Below are 25956 nucleotides of genomic sequence, written 5' to 3'. Positions count from 1 at the left end.
GGGCTGTGCAATTGATTTGATTCATATTTTAGTTTCAGTTTGGGGTCAAAAAGTATATATCCAAAAACAGATGTTACAAAAATTATTTTGTTAAATGTTTTTTGCAAGTATACGCCTATGTTTACCATTAGATGTAATAATGCAGTGTTTTACAAATTTGAGATAATAGAAATTTGAGCATCGACCAAATTGTTAATATTTCTTTTTTTAGATTGCAGTTTTTTTATTTTTATGTTGTGAGGTAAGTTGTAAAATGCACTTTTTACAAGGTTTAAGAAGATTAAGGGTTTCATTAGKTTTTTTTTATAACCTGTTATTTTTTCCATTTTATAGATGTGAAGAACTGAAGTTATCATACCTTCCCATAAAAAGAGATTAGTACAATTAGCACAAATGGCGGTTTGTTAGATCGCACAGCTTCCTCTTTATGGCCATAATAGGTCAAAAAGAAGAGCGACAGAGAGAGAGAGCAGGAAAAAAATCTCTTATTTAAAAATTACAAGAGATAAACATAAGATCTTGAACTGCACTCAGTTCTGTTATAGTTTGTTCAAACTTTGAACGATTGACAGAGTAATGCAAAACTCTCATATTCATAATGGGATAAAAACTAACAGCTATGTCAGAACTGTTTTAGTACTTTGAGACATGAGTAATATCAGGATAGATTAAAGTTTACAGCATAATATCCTTTTACAAATAGTGCTGCTTAAAGTATTGAGTCATCGCTCATGTTTTTAYGCTCTGCTTCCAAGGATTTTGATCAGTAATTCAAAGTTTCCTTTAGTGAAGCTTAATGTCCTTATTAACCTGAGAATGGTAGGCTTTCTGACTGCAGAAAGCCTACCATCTGTTTAAATTTGTCTTTTTGTGTAATAACAAATTTTATTTCTCCAGGGATGAGTCATGTTTCACAAACATTGTAATGCGAGGTCCTTAGGTGCTAGAAAGGTTTAGTTTGAGGTGATTTTCTTATTCTAGTCTATAAAAACCCAACATAATATTGCACTTTTTAACCAACAAAGCCACAAAAGGTCATTKCTAAAGAAGCTGTGCTCAGAGTACTGTATTCCTGKAAGGTTCAGTGGAAAAACAAGAGTGTCAGAAATGGTTTCAAAACAAACAATGAAACCCTAGGGCACACTCTACAGTTTTGGGGAGGTCCATAAGATGTGGACTTTTAACTGGGAGTCGGAGCTTGAAGGGCGACCACAAACCGATGGATCCAGAATATGAGTTGCAACTTTCTCATTTCTTGTGTTAAACCACTTCTAAACCAGACACAAGGTGAGAAGTGCTTTAYATGAGCTAATGAGAAAAAAGAACTGGACTGTTAAATGAAAGTCAGTGTTGCTTTTCGTGTGAAAAGAGAGATCCCAGAGTCTGGAGGAAGAGTGAAGAGAAACAGAATTCCAAGTATCTTGTGGTTGAGCGGGACATTTCCACTGTCTGTGATGATTTGGGGGAACCGTGTCATTTGGTGGAGTCTTTCTCTTAGTCATAATTAACAGAATCTGCATTTTCCTGAAATGACGGCAATGTTTTGGCTGGCATGACATTTTTTGGAGACAATGGTAAATGCTCCTCATTCGCATAAGCCCTTCAGCCTTGTCGATTGTACTTTCAAAACCAGACCAATGGAGGTATTCCACAGCCTCGCTGCTGCATCTTAGTCATTGTTCRCCGTGTGGTTTCAGTTTTAATTAATTAAGACATTATGCTTGCTTTGTTTGAGAGCAAGAGAGCTGTGACTCTTCTCTCGAGTTTAGGAGTTAGCCATTAATCCRAGGGGAAGGGTTGCGTCATCCTTGCCTCCAAGCACTCTAAATTCCTGCTGCTGTTGACAGAACTCTGCAACATTCACAGTGCACTGAAACTTTATTAAACAAAGATGATTGTTCAATTTTTTKRGGGGGGGTGGGGAAATCTAATTGTTTCTCTTTTTTTTTCTTAATGACTTCAAAACTGCTTATTAATATGGAGGATTCAGTTGAAAAAATAAATCATGAATATATTTTGCGCAAAAATTTAAATGTCAATGCATTTCATAACAAAGCTTCTCAGAATCAGTATTTATTAATATTTTAATTTYTTCTTTAAAGCATGCGTCAAACTCAAGACGCAGAGGCCAAATTTTCCTTGTCATAACTATTTATGTGGCTCTCTACACTCTAGAGTAGTGTACCTTCAAGATAATAGTTGTTTGCTTAAATATTAGTTTATCAATCAAAACAAATCAGTTTTTATTTATAWWGTGCCAAATTATATAAATGTCAAAAGATCTATAATATTTAATTTCACTCATCGAATGCAAATACTGCCATTTGATATTATTTTAACAGTTTGTTAATGGGAAGTGTTACCAGTATACTATTTCTACTCCTACTTCATAAACTGTGAAGATTTTTGTATAGAGTTTGCCATATTTTTAGACAGATCTTTTCAAATATTTCACATTATTTTTGCACTGTCTTCTTGGCTTTTTGAGCCACCAGTCAGTGCAAAACACATTTAGATGCTCTCACATTTGGCCCAGTCCAAGTATCTTGCCTGCAGGTGCCAAACACTGTTGTCACACCCTGGGTGTTCCCATAAATTTAACTTTATGCTCAATCTCCGCTCGCCGAAATGAACACCTGGGAAATGCTTTGCGAATAAATACCCTCAAATAAGCACCCGCAGAGCACGTCAGTGCGTGCACCGGCATATGTTTTTATGCTTTTCAAAATACCTTTTACTCAGACACATGTATATTAGATTTGACTTATGGCTTTCAGCATCTGGTTGAGACCAAGCAACAATATTTCTAGGCTGCTGTAGTTGCACAAAAGCTGGTGAATTTTACAAAAGACTGTTGGATCGATGAGAATGTGGATGGCAGAGATGGACTGCTTAAAAAAAAAATCCATCCATCACTCATCCATCTGTTCATCCAATGTATGCATCCATCCACCAGTCCATTTGCAAGTCCATACTTGCAAACTTATATTCATTTGTGTGTCTCTGTCTTTGCACCAGTCMGTTCATCCATCCACCCATCAGTCCATCTGTTCATTCATCTGTGCATCAGTMTGTCCCAGAGGTCGSCCATCGCTACAACAAAAAGAACCATTTAGGGCTTTGCTCCTTTTAAATAAAAAATGCATTATCCTTAGAAGGGAACTTTTCAAATTGTAGAAAGATATAAGATGTTTTATTTTGCACTTATTTTGCAAAATGTTTTATTTTGTATGTTTTTTAAAAGAAAGAAAAACATTTTTTTTTACGATAGGCACGTGTACACAGACATAAGTAATCGCAATAAATGTTCGATTGGAACAGCTCAGCGTGGGCAACATTGATCTGCCCACACAGAAGTATAACTCGGCAAACCTAAACGCAATCAAGCACAATTTTATGGTGAAGATAGAGAAGGTCACTGCATTATGTGAGATGTTTGTGAGCCTTTTTTATCAAAATGCCAATCCAGCTTTGTGGCATATTGACTTAATGTCATTACTAGTTCTCTCCTTCTGGCATCACTACGTTATACCAACAATCAAGTTGCTGGTCTTTAATCCGCCGTTATCTCCTGCTTCATTTAATGTGAAAAATAAAACGGATTAAACAAAAACTGTGAACAACAAGCATCATGTCTGCTTTTGATTTTTGCCAAAGCCATGTTGTTGTTCTGTGATAAGTCCCAGGCTTTGTTTTGATTTTTACGAAAGTCTAAATCAATACAGCATGCTTTGAAAAATGTCCAGCAGTTACATGGATATGTGGCCTCAGTGGCGAACGGGCATAATAAACATGCAAAGGCCGGTCGGTTCTTTCAGGAACAACACTCCCCTATCACTATCATTATGTAATGACTGAGAAGATCAAGAGGAGAGGAGTACAGGAAATCAAGAGAGGGTGAACGAGTGAAGATGGATTTGTCTCCTGAAACGTGGAGGATGGTGTGGTTTTCTTTGCCTCTCGCTTTATAAATGCCACATTTTAACTAGAGCCACACTGTCTCCGCGTGGGGAAGAAATGTGTGAATGAGCAAATGCACAGTAGGGTGTCTGTGTGTGTGTGGCGCCTCAGTCAATATAAACCTGTCTGACTGGCAGCTGTCTCATGGCACCAGCTTTGTGAATCCATATCGGTTGTAGCCAACATTGTATAGTACGCAGATGTCCTCCGTCTGTGACGTTTATGTCAGTAAAATGGCCGTTTCTGGTTTTCTGTAAGCAACTCCTGCCTGAATGAAGAGAACCTCATGAATAAAACAAAAATAAAACGTCGTCCAGGTTGCACCGCGGAGGTCCAGAAGTAGCACAGTACAACACATAAACCGGCAAGAGCAAAAGCCGTATATAATTTGCTCAGTGTTTCAATAAGAAAATGAAAATAGAAGAAAAATATCTAATTAAACTGATTTGGAATTGATCATTTTGAATAAAAATAGAATTATTTCACCTAGTATTTTATTATTTTTAAGTAGTAATAAAATCATGATACCATCATATTATTATTTTCACTTATGCCTAGTGTATTTTAGTGTCATTATTTTCAAATATTTTAATTGTGTAACATTGTCAGTTTTATGTAATGCTTCCTAAATTAGCCATGCTCCCCTTGGAACAGTTTGTTTAGTCTTAATAAAACATTGACTGGTTAAATAAATGACAATAATGGCATATTTAACCAACTTTAAATTATCCAGTTTGTTTCTGTACAGTTGTCATTTCAATAGGTAATGCGTAACTTAGAATTTAAGTCAATTCATTATTTTTGTCATGGAGCATTTTAACTTAAATGTATTAATTTCAAAGTTCTGTTGTTTTTTTTTGTTGACAAACCTTATAAAGCTGAAAAATTACCTTTTGGAAATAATTTCATTGCTTTTTGTTTTTAGACATCCCAGGATGCACATCAAAACAGGCCTGGTGGACGCTCACCTCTACTGTCTGAAAAAAGCAGTTGTTGACTTTCTCACGGAAAACAAGTAAGTGTTGTACTTGTGACGACTTTCAAAGATGAAGAAAAACGTTCTCACCCTGTGTTCCCCGTGCAGAGGTCGTTTACTGACATGCATGTGCTCATGTAGACATAAGGTACATGCATGTACTCACACAGTCACATCAGCTTGAACCCTCAATCACTTCCTAATCTGTTTCAACTGTTAAACGCGGTTCCACGGCGTGGAAGGCTTTGAAAGCGTCTGCGAGCGGGGTATTCTAGCTAGGTGTTAATTTGTTTTACTATGTGCCACTGAGACAGGCTGTTAGGCCTTTAGCCTCCGGAGTAAAGCAGTGCGACACTGGCCTTCTGTTGCAGCCTGGAGTTTATATTCACCAGATGGAGGATCTACCCGATATCAACATGTCGTAAATTTAGATGGTTTGTGGAAAATGATGAAGCTCACTTGGTCTACGAAGAAAAACATCCCACGTATTAAAGTGATGCAAAACCCAATTATTGTGGTCCTGCTTTTGTGTCTTACAGTAGAGACAAATGGCAAATGTTCACCTCTTAAGAGTACAGGTCAAAAGTTGACATCGTATTAAAKAATTGCATGTTAATGTTTGGCTTTTAATGGCACATTTCAACAAAATGTWTAAGGGTAGAATGAAGATGGTGCATTGAACTTCATTGAGTTGAAAACAAGAATTCTGTAAATAATTTATGAATTTATTGTCGATTTTCTCTAATACAGTCCAATCTAATCTCTAATCTGTTGCTTCCTGTAATTAGTGTCATGTTGCCAAATGTAACTCTGTCCAAGTTCCTACACTGTAGCTGTTGTTATTAGGTGAAATCGAAACATTTGAAATTACTGAATCTTCCTCAGACAGTGAAATATACACTCAGCAGAATTCACCAGTTCTTTACTTTTGTTTTGTTTGAATGTCATGATCACTGCTTTATTAGAAAATAAGAGAAAATTTAGACATATGTTAATAAAACAATTMTAAAAAGCATCAAGCTTGCTTAATTATACCTTGAATAGATAGATTCAACATGTTCAAACTTCTACATTTAAGACCTTCATTCCGTCTAAAAATATTAAAGAAGAGTATTGATTACTTCTTACTGGTGTATTATCTGTATATATCTCTGTTTCTATTGAAAGCATAAAACTCCTTTCATTGAAATCTGATATTTTCAAGTTAGTTTTTCCCCATTTTTAAACTGAGATAAACTATATTTCCTGTTCAGTACCTCCAAACAAATCCCATTTCGCTCTTGCTCATCTTGATAATATTTTGAATTAAAGAGATGTAGATATAAATCTGACATCAATCATTGCATCACCAGTGCCCCCTCGCCCACTACCACGTATCGTCTCTCTTGTTAGATGACTCATTCCTTTCTCCGGCTTCTTTCTTGGACTCTCTTTTCAGCCGCTCCTCTCGGACTCTCCTYCTTCCTCCTCCGTGTTCTTTCTCTGTCCTCTGCTCGAGGACAGAAATAGACAAAGTAACTGTTGTTTTTCTCCTGTCATTCAAATGGAAATTCTAATCTCCCTTTAAAAGAAAGTAGGTGGCGGGGGCCTGGGGTTGYGAGTTGGTGGAGAGGAACACCGAAGCAAAGTCCAGAGATGAGCAAACAGATGAAAATGATCTGAAGTGAGAAATGAGGGGGGGGGGAGTTTCATCCCTGATTTTGGTTTAAAAGTAATAACAGGAACTTTTTATGCTTATTGTTTCACACAGAGATTGCTATTAAACAATAAAGATCTACACACACTGTTATTGTGGCTTCATTTAATACTGGTGTTAGAGTTTTGACTACTTTAAATACCCTTATTCCATTCCCTGTGCCTGCTTTAGTTCACGACGGTTGCCAATCTTTCATAGGATATGAATATGTCTCTGCATTGTTTCATAAGTTCATATTAAATGAACAAATGTTTTTTTTCTTTCTTAGGTCCATTTCATCAATCCGAGGAGAGTTGGTACCGTACTTGGTGCGCAAACAATTTTCCAAAACCCCCAACAGCCAGAAGGTGAAAGAAGATTTGGAGGATCAGACCCAGAAAAAGAATGACTGCTCTACAAACCACGGTTGGTGATTTCACTGAAATACCACACCACACATCAGAATTAGATCAGAATAACATTTAACAGCCTCCGTGTCATAGCCGATTTAAAAAGGAAAAAAAAWAAATAAATCTCACAAACGAACCAAAGGAGTTGAGTTTAATTTTTTCCCCTTGCTCCTCTTAGAGCTGCTCATCTCATCGCGGGACGAGCCTCTGCTCCAGCTGGCCCAGGAGCGGTCCTGTTGGAATGACCACCGCGGCGACATGAGTGAGGCCTACCACGGAGGAAAGCTCCGCTGCTATGTTCACATTATGGAGCAGGGTTTGTGCTACCGTGTTAACACTCTTGCTGCCTACATAGAGGCAAACAGGCAGGTGAGTCAGAGAGTTGGCCTGCTCATCTGGTGTCCACATTCCTAAAGAATTTGCTCTACTATGTTTGATACATTCCACTGACCACTGACTTGGTGGCAAAGTTTCCGTCTCTCTCCCATCTCTGACGTTTTGACATTCCAATACAGATTTTATCCGATGCTGATTTCGATTTTCAGAACTTTTAAGAAGGTATAAGAGCAGCATTTAAAACATTTTAAATACTTTGAGCAGCCATTAATTGTTTAAATTAGGAGCTGAGACGATATTGAGCTATTGTGATAGAAGAGTAGCCACAACAATGTAATTAGGGAGGTGACATTTTAAATTTACTTTAGGATCTTCTATTAGCAGTTAGCACTGCTAACCAGCGTTAATAAAAAACAGTAACCCCAGAAAATACTTTTCTTAGAAAACAGCATTTTCCAGGAAACAGAATAATTTAGTGCCTTCGAAAATGTGTAGATCCTTATTTTAACTGTAACATTTGCAAAAGACGATCAACATTTCCAAATCAAGCTTGTTCACTTTAAGATGGAGGTTTAAGCTCAAAAGTATAAAACAGAGAAACTTTGCTGTACTCAGTTTAGCCTTTCTGTTAGTTCTTGCGAGTGTCTCTGTTGCTTGATCTCTGAACCCTCAGTGAACTCTAGAAATGCCATAGAAAATACATTTTCATTTTAAACAGCTTCCCATGCAAAAGTTCTTCTGCTTCTTTAACACCTCGCTGATATTGAAATAGCAAATATGTGTTCTTCTGACAGTGACGGTATCCACACTGAAGAGTGTTRCTGTTACAGTGACCTGGTAACATTTTTGTTTCCAGTCACATTTCAGGCCAGATCAAGTTAACAGTGTCTGATTAGAGTCACCAGTCTTTTTTTATTATTATTTACTATTAGATCTTGTTGAACTTTGGGATTTGGTTTCTAGATGTTTTCTACTATTTCATGTTTTTCTCATATTGGTATTTTTTTTTCTTATAATTAGGCCCCAAAGCTTTTTGAGGAGCCACCAGTTCACCCTTCTGCTGTCATTTCTGAGAGATGTCAGGTAAAYGTCATGCTCCCGTTTCCAAATTTTAATTGTTTGAGTCCAATTTGTGCTTCACATCAATGTCTGTATTGTGTTTTATTAGGTGTACTTAAGAATAGATTAACTGTCTGGGCTCTTCCTGCAGGTGGGGTCAGACAGCATCATTGGGGAACGGTGCCAGATAGCAGAAAAGACTTCCATAAAAAGATCAACTATTGGAATATCCAGCAACGTGAAAGAGAAGGTCAAAGTCACCAACTCCATTGTTATGCATTCGGTCACCATAGAGGAAGGGTGAGAAAACACACACTCCTTTCCACTGGTTCTTTCATCCATCCATGTAGTCACTGTTTTTTTGAAGAAGCCAGGTTCCACAGACTGATCACAGTAGAGTTGCAGTGGATTTTAGACTAGAAAGAGGGTACAAACTCTATTTAATCCTGTTTAGAATTAGTTATTAATTATGTTACACTATATATATTATAATGTATAATTTCTCTTTCATTGCACATTTTTTTCRGAGTCTGTTTTGCTACAAGTTGTGTGTTTGAGTATTATACAAATGCTAAAGTGCATAGTGACCAAATTTTAAAAATTAAACATTATATAGTTATTTATTTTTGTCATAATTTAAAGTAAACTGGATACACATGAACTTAAATGTTTATAAATGCATCCATGATTCTGTCAAAATGTCAATAAATCCATAATCAAGGCTCACAGTAGATTTAATCGCAGTTGTCATCACAGATTGATTCTAGATTTGAAATGCTACTTAGAAACAGGCAGTAAAAGGACATCTAGTAATCACATTGTTTTTACATTTTCTGTGCGGTCCCTCAGGAGTTTGTGTGGGGTCAAAAACTATATATATATATATATATATATATATATATATAAATAGTTTTTGATGTATACATATATACATATATATATGTATACATATATACATATATATATGTATATGTTGGGCAGATTCCATGGCAACATCCGTTCTGACAGTGAAACATATTTCACTGAAATTGTATTTAGTTGAGAAGGACCCGACTTATTTATAGAGCAGTGGTTCTTAACCTGGGTTCGATCGAACCCCAGGGATTCGGTGAGTCGATCTCRGGGGTTTGGCRGAGCCTCTGCCGCGGTGGTAAAGACACACTTGTGTAAAGTCGTGATGRCGCGCCGCTTTGCCATCACTTGCTGCAGAGGATCACGTTACATTGCTTAGCCAATCAGAGCTGCGGAGRAGCACYGATTGAAGGAGCTCCACTCTCAGCATGGATTTGAACTTTTGTCTTTAATTACTTCAGCAAAGCTCACAGTTTTGACCAAATTCTATAGTCTAAATCTGCTCCTTAATCGCATCTTTTTGGGGTTGGTACTGCCTCTAGTGGTGTGGGGTGGTTACACAGCTAATATAATTACATTACTAAATCAGAATACCGCAAATATTTTGTGTGTCGGGGGGTGGTGTTGCAATAAGAAGGGTTCGGTGAATGCGCATATGCAACTGGGGGGTTCGGTACCTCAAAGAAGGTTAAGAACCACTGTTATAGAACATGAATTTCTACCCAACACTAATTCATTACAAGATTGTAATATGGGCTAACKTCCATCGTAAGTCTATTTTAAACCAATTTGTTTGACTGCAGTAGAGTTAGCTCCACCCACCAGCTCTCTTGGTTAAACCTTCACAGATAATATAAGTTCCTCGTGCTGCCTTTTTTTTCTTTTCCAGACATTGTTAAATTCTTAAAAAGTATTAACTTTATTATGTAAATTCGAAGGACTCCAAAGCAAGACCGACGCTCCGTGACAAGCAACATTTTTAAACCTCAAAAAGTCGTCTCAGCTTTGGAAATTACAAGAAGGAAGTGCCGCCGTACAGAGAGCAACAGTAGCTACAGTAGAATTAGYATGTAGATTGATCTGTTCAGTCTCTTAGCCAGGAATCTTTTTGGAAGGAGAACTCAACTTGGCCTCTATTTCGGATTTTAATGCACTCATTCACAAGGTCTTTTCCTTTTATCTCGATTTCTTACTCCTCCTCCCTTTCTTTTCACCGCGGCCCCGACGCCATCTCCCTTCTCTTTCTGCCTCCAACCATCCCTCCTTAAGCTCTTTCAGGGAGCCCGGCCAGCCAGCGCGGCGACCCTCATCACGCCCGTGTAGGTGCACGCACGAGGCCATAAAAGAATGAGAGACAGGAGAGAAGGGAAGAAAGGAGCGAAGGGGGAAAGCAGGCTACCACGCAAGAAAGAAAATTGCAATTCTTTCTTTTATTGCTTTGAGGACATAAGGACGGAGAAAGAGGGAAAGAAAGAGCCAGTATGAGGGGATTAGCAGACCCCAGTCATGTCGCTGAAACCTCTTGCATTTCTGATTTCTTTGTTTGGAGCTGACCAGAGCTTGTTGACAAAGCACTGCGTGTTTGGCAGTGGGGTTGGGGGGGATAGTAGGGGTCAACTTTATAGGATGGGGGCACAGGAGGTGGGGGTTGATGTGTGTACGTGTATGCGTGTGTGTGTGTGTGTGTGTTTGTGTAATAGGGAGGGAGGATATGGGGGTCATGACAAGGAGGAGCCCTGGTGTTAGTAATTAGTGGTGTTTCAGCTCCGAAGCTTCTTTGGTGGTCTCCCCTTCTCTGTAATGTTACAAAACTCTGAATGTTGTAATCTCCCATCACCAACTACCACCGCTACCTCCTAGGTAGTCCCTTATGCGCACACACACCCCAACACATGCACGCGCACGCACACAAACATCTCTCCTGTTCCCATCCTGGTCTAACCACCTGAATAAAATGGGCCAATACAAACCTGTCTGTGTGTGAGGTACGGGCAGCCAAGTGTGTGTGCGTCACTGCCCGGGCGAGACCCACGTGTGTTCTCCACTTGGCTCCCATGGCCTCTGAAACACACACACAATCACATACACACATTCTGTATCTCACACGCTTGCACATACACGCCCTTTATGGTTAGCCGGGCGCTGGACACACAGGCACCGTCTGTGCGTCGCTCCAAGAATTTTATGGTGATGGTTTGGCTGAATGAGAGCACGCACGGCGGGTTGGCACGGCCCGCTCAGGTGGAACTGCAGCACAAGATCTGTAACACAGGCAAACACACACGCGCGCTCTCACACAGCACACACCGTTGTTTTCACAGTAGCCGACATTAATGCTAATGTCATGTCATTAAGCCCAGTCGATTGGATGTTTCAGAGTTTTCATAGCAGGTGTGGAGGTGCTTGACGACGAGGGGGGAAAAACTCTGAGGTCTGTCCGTTCGGTTCGCCCTGCAGCTGTGGGAGGAAAACTGCGGATAAATGCTCTCCGATGTTTGCAGAGAACATGCAACCGAGTTTGAAAAGTATTTCAGCGCTAACAGGACATTGACTCACTTCTTGCAAGTGCTACGTAAGCGAAATTTATAAGCGGATTTAGCTTTATAACTCTCAAGTTACTTCTTACGGGGTTCCTGTTCAATCTTGAAAAGTCTGGAGAAGTATGACATTTGATTTTTATCACTTCCCACATCTGTGCAAGGATGGAGGGGGGGAAAAATAGAGTATGGAAAATGACTTGATTTTCAAACTGCTTTCACTGTTATGTGATCTGACAGATAAATCTGAATCACTTAAAGGATTTTATATGCAAATGTTATTTATCTTTGCTTTGCCATAATCGCGCCTTAAACTGTCAACGATCTCTTTGACATTTTYGATGTAAGTGACTGACTGACAGAGTTGTGACATACTTAGATAAGGAAAACTGAACAGGAGAAATATTTCAAATCTAGAAATTTAGAAATTTAAGCCCGGAAAAGTAGGAATTTCTTGTGGAAATATCTGAAACAGGAGGAAAATCTTTAAAGAAGTTTTTCGCCACACTTATTAAGGCAAAGTATTGCAGAATAGACTAACTCAGCTGTGACCAATCACAACCAAAAGTCTTCGTTTATTTATTTTTTTTACTCCACCCAATCCCTTAAACATCTGTTTCCACTTCGCTGCCTTCCTACCTGACGCAGTTCTGATCTGTTGGTGTTCACTGTCCCCCGTGCCTGGATGCTCACCTCTAAACACTGAAATTTATTCACATATGAATSCAGCAGYCGTCCAATTAATAAAAATGTGTGTGTTTGATTTCTAGATGCAATATCCAAGGCAGCGTAATCTGCAGTAATGCAATCATTGGCAGGGGAGCCGACCTCAAATATTGTTTGGTGGGAAACGGACAACGAATTGAGCCAGAAGGTGAGACGCAACAACATGAACACACCCAAAGTTTAAAAAAAAAAAAAAACAGGCTCTGAATAGGTTCTTTCTTATTCCATTTCTTACTTACCCTGTGTTGTTTTAGGCTTGTTTTCAAATTCTTTATTTAGCAGCATATTATTACGCCCTGTATCAAAAGGCACTTTTGTGACATGAAATAGTGATGAAGCAGTTTCCACTGGATGCTCTTCATTGAGTGTGATATATTGAATTAGAACAGCCAACATTTTAGTTGCGGAACATCAGGAGCTCCTCATAGCATTTTTGCAAAATAAGTAGTATTTTTTATTTCTTTTTTTTGTAACATGTCTTTCACAGCCAAAAAAAAATATTATTTTTCCACTTTGCTGTTGCAATTGTCATGAGATCCAAGAGTGGTTGGAAATTAGAGATGTGCCCATCTGGCTTTTCTTGGTGAAAAGATTAGTCCCATTTATTCATTGAAGTATATGTCATTCAACTTGTATTTGTAAATGTACACAAAAGAGTATATATTATTTGTGGAAGTGTTTGTTGACAAGTTTTAATTATTCTTAGATTTTGAATTATTAGTTTTGATGTATTTAGTTAAATTAAAACTGTTTTTCTGTGATTGGTCTGATCATCAATTTGAGCCTAATAAAGGGAATATTGGCCAATACCGAAATCCGACAGACTAATTGATGCTTCTACAGTTGAAGTGTATTTGAGTGGCTAAAATAGAGCCACTAAAGATGAATATAAAATTTATAAAATACCAATAATAACTAACAGTATAAAATTTATCTCTGCCAATGGGTTGACGGAGATAAATGTGTCAACCAACAGGATGTCCTACATACTCAAGTAGTTTTTGATGCATAAATGAGGATAGCTTTATATGTCATTCACAGTATCAGTCACTTTCAAAACTCTCTACCTATCAAAGTGCCTATAACACATTAGTTTTACTAATATTAATTATTGCCCTTAACATGGAAGAAAGAAAATCAGTCAAAGGATAATGAAAGTTGTTATAGCGTCTAGGAAAATCCCGATCAGTTAATTTCTGTAAATGTAAAAAAATCCAAATCAAAATGTATTTGACCTTCCAATATACTCTTTTTTTCTAAATACTGCCTGTTTGCTGACGCCCTGTGCGTCCCTCTGACTGACTCAGATAAGGTGTTCATGTATGTGTGTAACATTCATTTATAGGTGCCAAGTATTAGAGCCAGTAAGGAAAGTCTCTTCTTTCTTAAAGTCCGATTTGTCAAAGTTTTTTCTTTTTTATTTCTTTAATCCTCTTGTTCCCAGAGTTAGCGCTGTGCGTGTGTGTGTTTGTGTTTCTCTATATATGTGTGTGTGTGGGGGGGGGGGGTGTGCGTGTGTGTGTTACATTGATGGAGRGGTTAGAGAGCACGGCCAGAACAGGACCACCCAGAATTCAACAGCAGCAGCCTGCAGCCACACACACACACGCACACACAGCACAGCACACACACGCATGCACACACTTTTAACTTGTGAACACTTTAGAAAGAGTGAACAAGCTATAGGCTACCAGACTATGAAGCCTAATTGAGTGAACAACAGGGCGCACTGAGCAGCAACAGTTTGAATTTGAGCTAAAATCTCCCTGAAATGAAACAGCTGAGTCCGCTCTGAAACAGACGGCGCGATTGCTCTGACAAAGTTTATCTCACTTCTGCTTTTTTTTTTTTTTTTCTGTTGTTTCGTTTTTATGTAAATGGTTTTGACAACATTTACTTTGAATGTTCAGTCACGGATAAATCTCTCTTTTTCTTATAAAAGTGCCTTTTGATCTTGTTGATTTTGTTTTATGTTGCTTTATGGTGAATATAAGCCTTCGTACGAAAGTGAAATTTATTTCAATAACTCAAAAACTGCAGTCAGCATACAAACAATGATTTATAAAATTAAGTTGGTGCCCGTTTTCGTCGTCTTTGGTATCAGTTTCAAAAGATTCAGTCTTCGATTAGATTACTTTATATAAAAGTTAAAATGGCACATAAAGCTTTCGTCTCCTTTTCTCTGTATTGTTGTAATGTTTGAATAAAAGATAGCTCCTTGTTGCCAATCTAGCTGTCTGACCGCAGGCTGTTAAAGACATTATACACTCACCCTACTGCTGAAGCTGTTAGCAGCCAAAGACCACCATGACAGCCTGACACAGACACACACATACGTTGCATTCACAATCGTTTATCGCCTGTTGATTTTTCTTCTTTCTTTTTTTCTTTTTCAAGGCTGAATACCTCATCTCTTTGTGCTTTGATGCACATTTTTACCAACACCATGAAGAAGACAGAATCCCTTTCATGTCTTTTTATCCTCAGTTTAATATGGCGCAAATCTGTTTAAAATAAAGTCCCAACCGTCAGTATTCGGGTAGATGTAAAACAGCCGAGCATCCTCTCTGCTTCCCATCCTTCCTTCGGCTGGAGAAATATGTAAACACAAACTATATCGGCCATTGGAGACTTGTCTGGCTCAAACAGCATATACTTTTACTCTTTTACACTCCAGTCACTCCCCACCTTTCCTTCCCTTCCTTCTCCTGCAGTCCCATGCTCCATTTGTCCTCTCCTTTCACACAACAGTGGCTAAGCTCATTCTGAGCAAAAGATTCCTTCACACTAAAACCTGTCTGTGTGGATGGAACATTGCTCCCTGCCACCATTTGTTTTGGATCAGCACCGGCACTCGGTGGCGGAGGGGGCTGGAGGTAGGAGAGGGCGCCGACCCAAGGAGGAATTGTGACTGCACTCCACGTGTTAGAGAAGTTGAAGGTTAAAAGGGATCGTCACACATTTTCTTTTAGTGCAGCAGTTAAAGTTGAGATATCGGGACTGAATAAAAGTTGTAGGATCGCACACAGTGGACTTTCTAGTTCTAATCCACTGTAAAGATTTCTCTTGATTTCATCGTGTCGAAATAAATTCATTCAGTTATTTATTGTGCTTGTTGGGACTGTAGTAGTATGGGGCAAAAACAGCTTTGTGAGTAGAACTCATCATATTTGGCAATGTTTGTATCACAGCCAGTTTTCATATTATGCTGATCTAAAGCTAAATTATGAATTAGTCCTGGAGCAAGATCGCTGCTTTTGTGCTCCTGGACACAGTTTTTCATGTTGTGTTTTTATGCCGAGGTCTGACCTTTTTGCTGTTTGAATCTGCAAATTACAATACAGMAATCTATCATCAATATTAATGATTCTGTTATTGGTGACTGCTACCAAAACATAGGGGTGACCAACCTTTCATCATGTGTTCCCCAAACCTTTGGAGTAGCTCACCACCAAATATCTGAAGCAATCTAACTGCATGTACATTTTCTATATTTGAAAGTTATTTGAGGCATCTTAATTTTATTTCACCATTTTTTTTCACCTAATTACTTACTATTTATTCTATTTTTTTTTTTCACCTAATTACTTACTATTTATTCTATTGTTTGGCTGAATTGTCAGTTTCTTTGACCAACCTTTGTGGGGGGTTTTAATTGTGCTACTACATAAATGTTGCATTGACGTACTAATTGATTCGTTGGCTATCTGCAACTTGCATGAAGAAAATTGAGCTGTAAACATCTACAAAGGTTTAGTTTCAATCATTTGTTTGCAAGAGGCTTGATCTTGTGCCATCTATTCATGCTGTAGTTTGATTTGAACTTGCAGGTGTAAGGAATGAGAGAAGGCACAAAACCTAGCTGAAGTTTTTTATTCCTCATGTTTTAGAGAGCACAGGGTAAACATGTGACTACTATCATGTTTAAAAGAAAAGAATGGACAAATCTAATAAAAAGTAGTGCAAGAAAGGTAATTTTAGAAAGCAAAGCAGACAAAGGAAATGAAGATGARTAAGTAGCTGAAAATGAATGTGATGCACTGCTTTAAATTGATATATATATTTACATATATTTTTTTATTACAAGATAACTTATACGGTGGTTGTAATACGGATTTTTGATAGTTGGGAAAAATATTCCCAACAMAACATCTTTCTCACTAAAGCACAGCAAAGATAAGAATATTATTTTTCATCTGCTCGGACTGGAACGTTTTCTGACTGTGTAGTTGAAAATAAGTATGACTGACTCACAAATGGCTCAGAGTATAATGCATATTGTTGCAGTGGTCATTTGTGGTGTGTTTACTCTCTCATTTYCCCCCCCCAGATAAATCCCTGTAAACATCACAGCAAGTACTTATTTTTACCTTTCACCTGTAATCTTCTTCTCAGCTGAACGGACAAATGAGGTGATTGTCGGAACGGACCAACTGATGGAGATCTAGCTTCGTCGCAGAAAAGCCGAAACCTCACCTGTTGACCTGAGAGCAGCAAACCTGAGAGTAACTGACTCCAGCCGACTGTCCAATCAGAAGCCTGGAAGCTGCTGGACAGTCTGGGAATGTTTTTTTTTTTTTTACAATAAGTCTGAATAAAGACAAGTTGACTTGAGTGCATGGATTTGTGTGTTGTTGTCTTTTTGWTTTTTCACTCTCCTCTAACGCCATGTACAGCTAATGACCAACTTTAAYTGGCATATCTTGGCCATCCTGTCAGCTATCCTAGCCTTCATCAGATCATTTCTGTCTCCTCATAGCAGCTCTCAATTACTCAGTTTACAGTCTTCCAGAGGGAGGAGCGTGTGCGCGCACTCACACCATCGTGTCCATGCGTTAAGGTGTTTACACACGCACGCTGTGCAGCTGTGAGCGCCAGAGATGGGGAGGAAAAAGGCAGTGGGAGGGGTGACCACAATGGTGTGTGTGTGGGGGGGAGGGGAGGGGGTTAAGTTTATTTGTACACAAAAATGGTGTATGTGTCGGGCCTGGACCACCCAGCTCGATCGCGTATCAGTTAACACCGATGCCCCACCCTGACGCACACTCGCTAGCCCGGCGCAGGAGGAAACTGACTCACGGCTGATGCTTTTCTTTTTTTTCTTTTCTTTTCCTTCTTATTCTTGTCTTCCCCATCTGAAACTCTTGTCTGTCGACAGATTTATTGCATTCCATTGGTGAAGTTTTTTTTTCCTAAATTACAGATTAGAAGTTTCTTAAGTCTTGTAGGAAGGAGATGAGAACAGGGATGTCAGTGTGTCTGATTTACTCTCCCCTATTTCCTATTGTGTCTGTGGCCTTGCTTGAGTCACTTAGTCTCTCTTCATGCCTGGAAGCAAGATGTATGAGAGATATGTCTTCTACCTCAAATAATGTGAGAAATAAGCTATGCTGAAATATAATTGCTCTACATTTTTTTCTTGATTTAGACATAAGGATGTGCTATGCAATATTGATATGGTCAACAAAATGCAGTTAATTATAACTAAAATATAATTAAACTTCTTTAATGTTTTGAGAAGATTAAAATCATTGGCTAATGATAAAAGAGCAAATATTTGATTTAGTGTGGCAGGAAGTGTTCAACTAAGAATAATAGATGTATTTCACATTATATATTTTGAAGATGCAAAGTGCAACACAAAGTATCCTGATGCAGCTTTGACAGCTGTGGATCAGTTTGCCTCTTTGCTGTGGCGTGATATTTGTCTGGACCTAAGGAACCCATAATCACATTAAACTTTGCACCAAAAATATAAACATCTGAGATTAGTCTTTTTTTTTTCATTACTACAAAAATTTCTTGGCAGTTCAAAACATCCCAGTTCAGTATGTGGGCTGTGCTCATAAAAAAAACTTGTCCTTGCTGCCAATACCAAACATCTTTTGGTGGATATAGTTTGATGGTGTGGGGCAGCTTCTCTCATCCTGGAAAAAAAGAGGTTCATCATCATCATCAGTGGAGATATCTAATTTCATAAAGAGACTAGGACCATCRTATTACTGCTCACTTAGCAACCAAACTCTGTCCCCCCAGCTGGTCCAACTTGTCCCCACAGAGTGGGGTTCTAATGGAAACTACCTTCTGAATTTCAGAGTGGAGAGGACAGAATAGGCAGCCTGCACTAAACATTAACTAACACAACCACACTTACTTGCAACAAATTCATTAAGGAATAGGGAGGTGTCCCACATCAGTGTGTGACCAGACTTTACTTTGTGAATGTTTGCAATTCTTCCTATCACTACCTTAGGCCCCTCTTTGTTTATTAAATAAGTAAACTTTAAAATTGCTAATATGTCTCGCTTCCTCAAACTACACAATCCAATAAACTAAACCCAAATAAGAGTCAGTAGAAGAATAAGCCGTCTTGCTTTGGCAGAGAGTTCTGGTTTTCCAGCTCTGCTGTTCAGCCTGAGAATGTCAAATGTCACATTTAGTCTTAAAGCACAAAACTGGTAGAAAATATGTACTTGAGTCACAAAACCGCATGTTTCATTGCACTGGCAAACAGTTGATTTTAGAAAAGCGTTTTAATCTTTGAATGTACAGATTCACATGAATAAAGTTCATACCCTAAAAATAGTTTGGAACAAAAGGCAAAAAAACGGCAGAAGTACAACATGGTGTCGGAGCGAAACAACCAGTGCCCAACTTTGACAGAAAACTGAGCTTAATGTGGTTTTAGGTCTTACCACAGATTTATGTCCATGTTGTATAAGTGACTAAAATCCCATAAATAAAACACTTAGGAGTTCAGTTCTTTTGGACGACCACTCTGTAATTTCAGATTTTATGCATTCATTGATGTTCAAAAATTTCTTTTAGTCATTTTCTTTTTCAAGGAAACCTTTTTTGTTTTGTTTTTTACGGCTGAAGTATTCGCTTTTTTTTTTTTTTTTTTTACTTCACAGCTGTGCCACCAACTTTGCGTTGCCACCAGTTCCCCTGCCGGATTTTTATTTTTTCAAAACAGACATTGAAGTTGTCACTGCCTTTCATCTCCAAGACAAACCGAATGTACCAGCGAAAGAAAACATTTCCTACCTGAGCTTTAAATTCACAAAAAAAACACACAAAAAAACAACAGTCAGGATTCACTTTATCTCAGCTGGATTGACTTTTTCTATTTAAGCAATGAACCTCTCTGACCTCTCTTTCTGACCACATGATGAGAACTACACAGCTGGGTGTGTTTGGGTAGAAATGTGTATATTTGTACAAAAACCACAGAGTCCCTTCTGTACAATGCCATCAGGGCTGAACCTGTTTCTGCAATCGCTTTTAATCTGCTGCTCAGCAGACACCTGTAAGATGATGAAACCGTGCTGACGCATGGAGGCAAATACAAATCTCCCATGTTTTKCTAGGTTCACTTACTAAACCTCTGAAGTTGTACGTTTAGTGTTGGCATCAACAACATAAACACATGATTTGACTTGGTCAGGTGCATTTCCTGGTTTTTGTCATGTCTTCTTTTTGCTGTATCGTTTTGTGCGAAACAGTAATGTTTTGTGGGAGGTGATGGAAGCTGAAGTATGGGAAAATGGAAAACTTGCAAGATAAGAAATTTCAGATTTAAATGCAAATCCAGTAGCTGACACTTTATGGTAAGCTGAGCGGGGAACCGAGTTTTATTATCTTCATTGAAACTGCATGTTTTWAAACAAAATGCCACCCACTGGTTTGGCTGCACTTTAATGGAGCAGCTCATTTCCTACAGTTGGTTTGCTGCACAGGCATTTTAAGATTCGTTTTAGTCTAACGAGACAAGTCAGGGATGGTGTTGGAATGCAAGAGTCAACAATCTACTTTACTAGCACAACCTCAAAGACACAACTAAGCAGAACTAAATTACGTTGCACAAGTCCACATAAGAACATATAAAAAAAAGCTTCAGTCCAGTTTAAAAAAGAAGCACGTATAATAAATAAACAAATATAAAATCAGTCGTTGGTATTATCAAACAGCACAGGTCACTATATGCGATAGCATTACTGTAAATTCTGTTTGGTAAACTTTGCTCCCAGAAAAATGGAGATAAGAACATCCAGCTGGTTGGTTTGTAGTTTTAAAAGAACAGTTCCATACAGACAGTAAAAATGTATTACGGCACATTTTGTTACGGGGCTTTTAAGATTCAGCTATAATAATGAATATAATTTATGAGTGCATTTTCCGACACTACAACATTACAACACACAAAAAACATGGGTCAACAAAAATTTGCATAATGGACTTTTTACTATACAACTGTGTCATGAAAGACTTTGAGAAGAACAGAATAGAGTTTTTTACATATATGTTGGATCAACAATCAGATTTAAAAAAAACGTTGGATGCAGAATATGAGCTGTGTTCCTCTTGGCAGTGAATGATTTGAAACTCAAGCCATCAATGAATACGTATCTAAATATTAAAACTGAAATATTCTGAACAAGCGTTCCTTCACTGACGAAATAAAAACCTCACTGAGTCGAGAAGGAAAAGAACTAGACATTAGGAAGTCGTTAAAGCGACTCCTCATGTCTTGGTCTCTGACGCTTCATGTGCCCCATGCATGAAATCCAGTCTGCGTGATTTCCTGCAAGTGTGGAAATATAGAATAAAGAAGCTCAGTGCGCGATGGACACGGTGGCCCGATGAAAGGAGACAAAATGTGTGACACACAGACATCCACACAGACGCGCAGAGGTAGGGTGGAGTTTGAGTTCTGCTATGGGGATTGGTGCGGGGGGAGAGGTGGAGGGTTATTGCCTGAGTAGATGGGTGGCTTCATTGCTTGAGGGTTGATTGTGGGTGAGCAAGAGACACGCTCACACAGGGCGAGCGATCAGGCCACCCAAGTGGTAGTCAGTCAGAAACCTGCGTGTGTTTGCTGCTGACCCCTACACATTAGCACAACACTTCCTCAATTTGTCTTCTGTGTTCTTGGACCACAAATGAATTTCCTCCCTCGTCCTTTTTTTTTTTTTTTTCCCCCACACGCTACCTTTCAGGATGCTTACATCCTCCTTCACAGGCATCTCCACCAGACCCACCCCATCTCCAACCTAAACTTCTAAATGCACACACACACACACACACACACACACACACACACAGACGCTCTTTTGACAAACTTCACTTGCTTATGTTACTTGGCCAACAAAGAGAATGCATGAAGATAACAAGCTCATTGAAATGCCACAGAAACCCTCACCAGCGTCCCCTAAGCCAGATACTGCTGCCTGTCGCTGCAGAGCCCCCAGTTTGCTAATTAAGTCAGCACTGAGCCTCTGTTTGATTGGAATCAAGCCTTTTGAAGTGAAATTGCAGTAAGTCGCAAAAGATTGACCCGCTTGACACCCACAAGGTTCTTATTTCTTTCTAATCTGATTAGCACAAGTGTTGAGGCAGAACTCTGGCGGCACCGGTTGTTTTAAATTATTTGAAATGGACGCCCGCCCCCCTTTTTTTTTTTTTTATCTTCACCAACATCTGATTCAATCTTTCTCTCTGTTTATAATCTCACATCAGTTACTGTTCTTTTAAAATACCCATATTCTGTTTTAATTCCAACAGGTCTAAAATGCTAAACAAAATTCTGATTATTAAAGGCAGATAGATGGATAAGTGGGTAGACGGATAGATGTGAAGCTCTGTGCTTTCTTTTAAAATCCACAGGTCCAAAGTTTGCATTACCACCTGCCAGTTGCGTCTGACAATACCTCGGTTACAACCGTCCCAAACAAAGACTTAAAGAAAGTGTGTTTCTCTGTTTCTTTCTGTGTTCTGTGTGTTTTGCCCCCAGAAAGGCAACCATTCATTACGATGACAAAGGGGTAAAGAAATGCATTATCATAATTAATCTTGTGTGAGACCGTGGGTGGCAGCTTCGATTCTGCTTCTGACTCTGAAGGAGAGTCTCAGTGCAGATTGCCTCCCTCTGCCGCTGAGCAGATTTTTGTTTTTTTTTGGTTTTTAAATTTGACAGACTATTTAATTTGACTCTTGTCTGTCTCACTGGTTCATATTTGGAAAGGCGACCTCATAAAATAAACTTAACAGCAACTAAAATGTCTCTATTATGACTGGGTGTTAGTGTGATAAATATTTTGTACTTTATGTTTTCTTGTTGAAAAATAGAACTGATGGAGAAAAAAATCATGATCTTTTCAAAGGAACACAAAAATGTACTTTTTTTCCCCCAGTTTTTGTATAAATGACTGATCATGTACATATACTAAACACATATTGTTACTTTTCTCCTTTATTCCTTTTCCTCCAAAGTTTAGATACTTATACTGTGAGAGCTTGAATTTTTCAAATCTTAAATATCATCAACTCTTTTTTTATGGCGGGTTTGATGATGTTTCTTTTCTAATATTCTAAGATAAACTTTTTTTGTAAATGAACTTTTCTACAATATTTTTACTAGGCTATAAATGTAGTACTTATCAAAATCACAACAACGTTCCCTAGGACTTCCTTGGTTATGAGGTGCCTTCATGTAAACCCCCCCCATTACATAGCTGTTCTGAAAGCAATAGAAGAAATGCAGTCATGAGCAATCTCGTTGCTTCTGTGTTAAATAAACACTTTCTGGGCCCGAACAATCAGCGACTCGGCCGCTGGGAGACGGCTGAGTGCCAAAGCGGTTCCGTGACTCTGCTTATAGCGAATACAAAACCCGCGACGGACAGCAGCTCAAGCATGGATGAGTGACTGGATTGGTGGGTTCACTGGGGAGAGACGAAACGGAGAAATGGAGATTGTGCAGAAGGACAGGGAACAACGGGGTAGCAGAATAGGGGGRAAAAAGGGAGATGAGCATGATGGGAAAGGTTYGAATGCAAAAAAGAAGAGACAAATAGAAGAGGATGAGGCAGCGGAGGGGATAAACGGAGGAAGTTGGGAGAGAGAGAGCATCTGGGACAAAGGATGTGGAGAGGTGAAGGAGGGATTAAGGGTTTGTGTTTGGAGGCTAGGGAGGTGTGATGGCAGATATCTACACAGCGCATGGTCATCTCCCATGGTTTATTTATCCAAGGCCTCTAGACCAGGCCTCGGACCTCCCTGAGTTTGTTAGGCTTGAAGGGGCCCCTTACCACACAGTCCAATTCCTCACATTCCACATTAGCTCCCATTTCCAGCTGCCTGTTTGCCTCTACCACTCAACCTGACCCAACCCAGTCCAAGAGAAGCCGCTCCGCAGGCTGGTCAGCGCCACACTGGAAAATCCAGAGGGTCTAGAGACGGAGGGCGTATTTGTAGACAYGTGGCAGTGACTGACAGCATGGAGCTGTTGGGCAGCAAATAATATCTGACATTAATTTAGATGYATTAACTTTAATAATAAAACACAATGTAATGATGGCAAATAAAAAATGCTGGACTTGCTAAGACAATTAGAAATGTGAAATTACAATAATCATAGAATAATGTTATGAAACTGTCCTTTTTCTTACAAAGACACCTTAACAATTACAATGAGCTAAAGTTCTCCTAACTGCAATATGATACATAAAGTGAAGCACTTGGCAGTGATGGTCTTGGATGTCGGCAATGTGGCTTTCTGCCCAGGGCATCACAGCATAATGGGCAACACAAGGGGAGAAAAAGGTTGAAATAGTACATCCCTTTCATTATTTTAGAGTTATTATAAAATAGAGCTTAGTATTATCTGCCAATTGTGTATGAGCTAGGATCATATTTTCTGTAAATGTTTCTCATCAGTGTGAACAAATTTTCTGTGGTTGTTCTCTCCGCTAGTAACCGCAATAGACTTATCTAGAAGTGGGGCCCAAAATCAAACTRTACCCAGGGCCTCATTCAGTCTTGCTCTGGCCCTTTGTGTAAATGCTGTGAACGGCAGCAACCGAAGCATTATTCATTATTCAAACCCGTCCCCATATGTTCAATGATTATTGACGCTGGTTTGCGCACCAGGGTTTTTTCATTAAACGTGACTAATGAATGGATGCCGCAACTTTTTCAGTGGGGACAAAATAAATTTAACCACAGTTGAATATGTTTTGATTAAACTCATTTTTAAAAAAAGAAAAGAAAACCTGAAAGGGATTGTGTTGGAATTAGTTTGTTCTGATTTTATACCTCWTTTTCATAACTATTTGTTGGAGATATGTTACATTTTAGCCTTAAGTAAACTCTCATTTCATTTCATTTACAGGTGTTCACATGTTTACTCTTCAGCAAAATTGTCCGTGGCAAATTTGTTATTTGTAGACTTATAATTTTATAGTTTATTAATAATGCCACTTTACAAAAAGTGTCATCCCAATGTGTATATATGCTTGCAGATTTATCTCATATTATTTCAATCAGAAACCAGTCTTGTGGTCAAATTCTGATTTGACAGCATTCAGTTTAGTTGAATCAAAATCACAATGAGTTGATCATAAAATGCCAGTTGGTGAGAAGTTATACATTTAAGCATTGTTTGCAATCATAATGTAAAATGCTTTTTCAGAAACGCTTTTGTCAGGTAAATAACTATGTAATTAAACTTAAAAAGTAGCAAATTCTGAATAAAATACAGGTAAAAACTTAGCATTTTCCAGTGCCTCTGTGAAACACTGTGCCAAGTATAGTGGRAACAGAAATAATAAATAAAAAGTCAGCATAATCCTATTTAAATGTATATCCGTCTCATTTCGCCACACTGAAGCCTGTTTTATTTTATTTTGCAAAACAGTGATGATGGAACCAGTAGTTCAACATCAAACTGCAACATTAAACCTCCACGCACCTCCATCGCTGTCGGCAAAAAACCYGGCTTCTCACAGCGTCACCTGTGTATGCAACAAATCGCTTCAATTTSAGCTCAGATTGTTTTACTGGCACCTAAAAGATTCCACATTAGCACCAGCCGCCTGACAAATGTTCCTCACGCCGGCTCAGAATGATGTTTAGGTAGAGAATGACTCTAATCGGGTTGTGTTTGTTCTTCACCCTCATACAGTCATRAGTGGGGCCAACGGGGGCTCGTATTAGCAGAGCACTAAAAATTAAGTCAGGTTTGGGAATGCTTTATTTTTTTTCCCCTCTTTCTTTCTCTCTGTTTCTTTCTCTCTTCTTGTTCATCACTTTACTTCTTTCTTTCTTCCTCTCCTTCTTCCTTTGCTCATTTCTTTCTTTACTTATTTTCTCTCCCGCTCTCTGCTTTCTGAACCTATGAAGTCATGCATGGTGAGACATGGACGTTTTCCAAAAACCTGCTTAGAGATACGGCTGTCACACTGAACCAGGCAGCACCGAGGTGTTGACAAAAAGGATGTGTGTGTAGAAAAATTACTACAGTACACACCTCCTTTGCTTACTTTTTTGTTGTTGTTGTTGTCCTTTTACAGGAGAGAACAGTTACATTTTTCTTTTGTAGATGACTTTGGSCCCAAGAGTAGGAAAGTTACAGTTATTGGTGCA

The 25956-nt window shown here is 38.8% G+C and overlaps 1 protein-coding gene across 1 annotated transcript in view; it reads left to right on the top strand.

The window, feature by feature from the left end:
• The window catches only part of eif2b3 (eukaryotic translation initiation factor 2B, subunit 3 gamma), a 44622-nt gene extending 27468 nt beyond the window's left edge, over positions 1–17154 (top strand). The window contains exons 6-12 of the mRNA XM_008434164.2: positions 4886–4975; positions 6901–7037; positions 7200–7390; positions 8378–8440; positions 8568–8716; positions 12576–12679; positions 16927–17154. Of these exons, the coding sequence (XP_008432386.1) occupies positions 4886–4975; positions 6901–7037; positions 7200–7390; positions 8378–8440; positions 8568–8716; positions 12576–12679; positions 16927–16979 (787 nt within the window). The 3' untranslated portion in view covers positions 16980–17154. The remainder of the gene's footprint in view (positions 1–4885; positions 4976–6900; positions 7038–7199; positions 7391–8377; positions 8441–8567; positions 8717–12575; positions 12680–16926) is intronic.
• The last annotated feature ends 8802 nt before the right edge of the window (positions 17155–25956 follow it).

The sequence above is a fragment of the Poecilia reticulata genome, linkage group LG17 (genome assembly GCF_000633615.1).
Source record: "Poecilia reticulata strain Guanapo linkage group LG17, Guppy_female_1.0+MT, whole genome shotgun sequence".
Lineage (NCBI taxonomy): Eukaryota > Metazoa > Chordata > Actinopteri > Cyprinodontiformes > Poeciliidae > Poecilia > Poecilia reticulata.
Note: the sequence above shows the minus strand (reverse complement) of the source record. Positions and strands in the feature narration are given on the sequence as shown.